This window comes from Carettochelys insculpta, chromosome 9 (assembly GCF_033958435.1).
Source record: "Carettochelys insculpta isolate YL-2023 chromosome 9, ASM3395843v1, whole genome shotgun sequence".
Taxonomy (NCBI): domain Eukaryota; kingdom Metazoa; phylum Chordata; order Testudines; family Carettochelyidae; genus Carettochelys; species Carettochelys insculpta.
The window spans coordinates 18,149,579-18,155,578 of record NC_134145.1 but is presented as its reverse complement, the minus strand read 5'-3'; the positions used below and the strand labels follow the sequence as shown (position 1 = coordinate 18,155,578).

Here is a 6,000-nt window from a genome sequence, read left to right as displayed (position 1 = left end):
GATCCGCATGCCCAAGTCCCACCAGATTCAGAACTTTCTAGTGATCTAGACCAGCGGTTCCCAACATTTTCATTAGTGCAGATGCCCAATCACCTCCCAAACCATTCGCGGATGCCCACCAAAGCCAATTCTAGCTGCTATGTACCCTTCATTACATAAGAAAGAATCCACCACAGATTTTCAGATGGCAATTAATAACATTATTGGAAATTATTTAATTTAAAAATAATAATGATTGTAACTTTGCAATTTATTTAAAGCTCATTTTCTGTGATCATTTTTATTTCTCTCTTAGTTTTTGATGGATCCCCCTGGACTACACTCAAGTCCACTGACCCCAGATTGGGAGCCACTGACCTAGACAGATCATTTGGATTTGTACACGTACATGGCCAGCTTATGGAAGTGATCATCCTCTATATTAGGACAGCATGATTATAAATAGTTCAATAAATTATTACTAGAGTTGTTACTTGGGTATATACAGTATAAGAACATCAATGTAGGAGGTAATGGATGCTTATAAGCCATCTATTGATGTGTTGAATCTGTGATAGTTGCCCATTCATCATGTTAATCATTCACTGACCCTTTCTAAGCCAATTTCGAATGTACCCTTAATGTACCGTGTTGCCGTAACATCTTTCTGCACAGTGAGTTGTACTTTATTATACAAGTAGCCTCTCTGAGCTCAGTGGGATTATGTGTGATGCAAGGTACTATTCAAAGTTAGGTTCTCATAGTAAGAGCCATAGAGACTAATAGAGAGATAGATTAGGTGTGGTGCCATTTTTTATTGGAGCAGTTATTACCTCACCCACCTTGTCTTTCTAATAAACTGGCACCAACAGGGCTACAACAATGCATGCAACCACGAAAAATGTAGCAGCCCAGGAAGCATAAGGTCAGCGTATTGCCCTCAGCTCGCTTAAGCAAATCCCTTTTGATGGCCCATACATTGGAGCTGTGTTGGTTTGCACTTGGATTCTATGCAGAGATACAGTCACAGATATATCCACTGACGATAGTGAGCGGGATGTGTCCCTCCTCCATATTTTTACCATCCTGTTGATGTCTCCTCCTTTGTGGCTGGAGTAGGAGTTGGTCGTTTTCACAGGAACATGGTGTCTGGTTTCTCCCCTGCCCCCAACTTTTTAGGGGTTGCACACGTACAGAATATGTGTTCAACAGATCTATTTTATAAAACTTTTCTTGAACCAAATGTTCCTACAGGGAGAGAATTAATTAGAAGAGAGAGCATGCATAAGTGAACTGACATGCATGCGATCGACTTTCTTTTCTTTCTGTAATGCGTAACAGAAGTTTTGTTGCAGAGACATTCTATCATGCTGCATTAAAGGTCCTTCCACACCAAATATACATTATCTCTAGTAAATAACTAAGAAACTGTTATAAACAATTAAAGGAAGAAACACACTTTTTGGTGTCCAGCTTCCACCCAATATGTCACTAAAAATAGCCAGGTAAGATGTAGATTCTCTGGAAGAAGATACCATAGTTTGTGCATTACATAATAATATATCGCCACCTGCAGGATACAATGCACTGAAAAAACACCCACTGAAGAACAAAAAGCAAAACCATAGGGCCTCATTCTGATTGTACTGATACTAATATAAGTCTGTAGTAATTCCACTAGCATTACATTGGTGTAAAGCCAATGTATGTATGATCAGAGTTGGGTCCAAAGAGTATTACTGGATAATCCATGTAGACCAGGGGCAGGCAAAATACTTTCATACCCCACCTTGCCAAATGTTTGACCTGGCCTGCAGTCCAGCAGAAGACTTGGGCAGGCTCCCTACCTGCCCCACCCCTGGACGCCATTAAGAGGAGCCAGCTCTCAGGGCCATGTACTCTTTGTGTGCCACACACCCCAGGGAAGGGGCTTTGTGCACTGCCTCTACCCCCAACACAGTCTTGCAGCTCCCATTGGCTGGAAACTGGATCCCACAGTTGGCTGCTTTGAACTTCATGCAGAGTATGGCAGGCAGGGAGCTGCTGGTCAGGAGCCACCTAAGGTAAGCACCCCCTAGCCAGAACCTGCACCTGAAACCCAACCTCCTCCTCTCCTCTCCCCTCCCCTGCTTCAAGTCACAACCCAAACACAGTTCATCCCACTCCTGCATCCCTGCCCCCTCCCAGACCCTGCACTCCAATCTCTTGCCTCAGGCTACAACCCCCTCCATCACCCAAATTTCCTCCCAGATCCCACACCCCCTCCTGGACCACAAGCCCTACCCCGAACTCCCTTCTGCACCCAACTTCCATCTCAGACTCTGTCACTCCTCCATTAATATCATGTCAGAGTGTGGTCCTTCCAAATTCTTGGAGTGGCCTTCCAACAGAAATAAGTGCCCACCCCACAATAGACAAACCACTGACTTAGCAAGTTTCTCTCTTTATGCACAACTAACTGAGTGACCCCTTATCCTGCCCACAAACACACTATACAGAAAGATTTGGTATGAGCACGTAACATTGCACGCAGGCATCACAGGGAGAACATCTCCCTTGCAACATATGGCATGTGAAACAAAGGTCATGCACAAGAGCGCATAAAAATCTAACCCAAAATTTAGGGGACTTCTCAAGTTTGTAATGCAGAGTCCCGACACCTTGTACGCTGGAAACAGTGACGCTGGATTTGTACTGAAGGAGGTGTAAGCTGGAGATCATTTTTCCGCATATGTGTGATGGAATTAAAATAATATGTGTATTCACAAACCAAAATTCTCAGTGCAGCTTCGCGTCACACGGTCCTGTCACCCTCTGCATATTAGAGCTATGTACAGACTTGTCTGAAGGGGTATGGTCAACATCAGAGCTGCAGTGACCTTTCCCTCTACTCAAATGCAAGTCTGCTGGGTCTAACGCTTTTGCTGGACTATTCCTTGTCCCTTGACAGCAGCGTGTGGAAATAGTTATATTATTTTCAGCAAAAGAGTTTCTAAATCATTCCAGATGTGCATGTGTAGCTTTGCACAGCTTGAAACTTTGTTCCTCCCACAGCTATGTTCTTTGTTTTAGTCGGGTGATCTCAGAACTTACAAAATTGCCTACGTAGATAGAGGTTATAAAATGTAGTAGACAAAAATGTTAGTTCTTCTGAAGAAAGCTTATTATAGTTTATGAAACTCATTGAAGTGTTCCAAAAGTCTGTTGTTATCTTTTAGAAACAGCATAAACATTTTCTTTTAAGTTGTAACTTAAATGGCTGCCTGCATTTTTAGGGCTATCTAGAGACAACAAATGAGTTCAGAGCCCATTTAGGGTAGGTACTGTACAATCACATTGTGCGACACAAAGCTTACCCTGAAGAGCTTGCAGTCATCACAGAAAAGGTAAACAAAGGTTGGCACAGGAAACAAAGGCTCTCAGAGGGGGCTTGTCCCCAGCATGCAGTAGGTTACGAGCAGAGCCAGGAAGAGAACCTGGATCATATATGTCCCAGTTCAGTGCAGTATCCAGCCATCTTAGGCACTTGTAAGGCTCCTGTGACTAGATTGCCTCTGTGGTGTGCCCTTGTGGCCCATAAGGACATGACTCATCCAGCCACAGGTCTTTGACAGGTCAGCTGTCCCTCCAACCCAAAATATCCAGCTCTCACTGATGTGAGACGCTTCCCTCAATCCCCTCACACACCAGCTTCAGGGACTAGGGGCGCAGGGTTAGTACATTTCCCCATCCCTGTTGTAGCCTCTGACCCAGCAAAGCCCCTACTGATCTAAATAAAAGAACTTAATTAATGCTTAAAAGCTGGGTAGCATGAATGCAGGCCGTAGGCCTTACTTCTTCCTTTATGAGTCCTTCTTTCCCATACTTGTGTTTTACCAGATGGTTTACCACCTAGCAGGCCTAAACTGAGCTTCCTTTATAACCTATATAAGGCCACTATTGATAAGCCAGCCAGTTTCTGTTAAGAGACATAATTTCTTTCTCAGACGCTGAACATCATCCACTCTTTCACAGCTAATACTGGTCCAGGGATCATTTATACTGAAGACTGAATTATAATTCATACACATGAAAGGTCAGAGTTAAGGTTACAAGAGCAACATGAGACTGGCCATTTCCTGGGTTTTGTATACTTAAAGATAGAACTTTGAATTGTGGTTTGACTATAAAAATAGCTGGAGATATGCCCTCTTCTTAACAGATCTGAGCCCAGAACCCAAAGTGAGCAGATCTGCTGTCTATAGCGACCAACACATTTTTCACTCCTTTAAATCCTGCAGAATGACCATATGTAAGAGAAAGTGCACTGTTGAGTCTATTCCATCTTGTATTACACGGACCAAGATATGGAGTGAGATCCAATCGGAAACTCCATAGCAAATCCACTGTAGTTAATCTGGTGGCATAAGTAGTACCAGCAAAGAAACTGAAACTGAGATTCCTGCTCAACTCACCTGCGTGTTGATGCTGACATGAATTTGTCCAGCTAAGGAATGAGTGAGAACTGAGGATTCACTCCCTTAGGAATTGTACAGAAGTCTTTTGATAAATGGCGATAGAAAAGTGTTTCCGCGTCTGCATGTGTGATCTCATATTTAATCCTCTAATCCTTCAGTACAAAGAGTGTTAGTCCAGGCTACTAGATTGTCCACTTCTCTCCCCCACAGCTCTTCCTCTTTGCTTTGGGGCCTCTTTTCACATACTGCTTGATTTTCTGGTACCAGACCAAGCTCATCTATGGTTTGAAATATGCAAAGAAGAACAGATTAATAAAGAGAAAGGAGACAACAGGCAAGTGAAAACAAGGTTTCCAAAACAAGCCACGTTCACATTTTTCATTTTTAAAGTGTAGATTTCAATTTGGTCTGTTTCTGGATCTTTATCTCCTACGCAGATACAGAGACCACACATATATACATGCACACGATGAATCCAGCGATACCTACTTGATAAATTGATTCTGCAATTTAATGTAGAATTGTGTCTGCCTATCCTGAACTCTGACCACTATTCCATCTAAATAAACTAGGACTATTTTTAACTGGGGTTCAACCAGCTGCTTTAATCAACTACTGTCTTAGCAAAACCCAAACCACAGCCTATCAAATGTGGAGTTTCACCCCCATCTCAGCCTGAGGTTCAGGATCAGGAAATATTCTGTCCTGGACCAGTTACAAGCAATATTCCATCTAATTTTTTCCATCCATGAACAGAACCAATTTTGTAATGTGCACCAAAGCATGTGCAGATGTGCACCACCAATAGAAATACATGCTGCAAGACGTGGGCAGGTGTGGAGGCTCTGCTGATCAATGGGGCAGCACCTGAATCTCTCATAAGAACGGCCGTAGTGGGTCAGGCCAAAGGTCCATCTAGCCCAGTATCCTGTCTGCCGACAGTAGCCAATGCCAGGTGCCCCAGAGGAGGTGAACCGAAGACAATGATCAAGCGATTTGTCTCCTGCCATCCGTCTCCCGCCTTCGACAAAAGGATAGTCACCATACCTTACCCCTTGCTAATAGCCATCTATGGACCTAACCTCCAAACATTTATTGAGCTCTTTTTTAAACTCTGTTAGAGTCCTGGCCTTCACAGTGTCCTCTGGCAAGGAGTTCCACAGGTTGACTGTGTGCTGTGTGAAGAAGAACTTTCTTTTATTAGTTTTGAACCTGCTACCCATTAATTTCATTTGGTGTCCTCTAGTTCTTATATTATGGGAACAAGTAAATAACTTTTCTGTATTCACTTTCTTCACACCATTCATGACTTCATATACCTCTATCATATAGCCCCTCAGTCTCCTCTTTTCTAGACTGAAAAGTCCCAGTCTCTCTAGCTTCTCCTCATATGGGACCCGTTCCAAATCCTGAGTGGCTGCCCAAGCATACAGCTTATAGGGCATGCCTGTTACAAGTTCTTTCTACCATTCACACCAACGCACTCACGGTATTAGAAACTTTGTTGATTCCCACATGTAACAGCTGTGGTTCAGCTCGCCACATCATCATTAAAAGCCTGCAC

At 43.2% G+C, this 6,000-nt stretch overlaps 1 protein-coding gene across 1 annotated transcript in view; it reads right to left on the bottom strand.

Annotated features, from left to right (window-relative positions):
* Nucleotides 1-779: 779 nt before the first annotated feature.
* The window catches only part of UBE2U (ubiquitin conjugating enzyme E2 U), a 28,171-nt gene continuing 22,950 nt past the window's right edge, over nucleotides 780-6,000 (bottom strand). The window contains exons 10-11 of the mRNA XM_075003246.1: nucleotides 4,434-4,714; nucleotides 780-1,227 (exon numbers count right to left, since the gene is read on the bottom strand). Coding sequence (XP_074859347.1) covers nucleotides 4,575-4,714 — 140 coding nt within the window. The 3' untranslated portion in view covers nucleotides 780-1,227; nucleotides 4,434-4,574. The remainder of the gene's footprint in view (nucleotides 1,228-4,433; nucleotides 4,715-6,000) is intronic.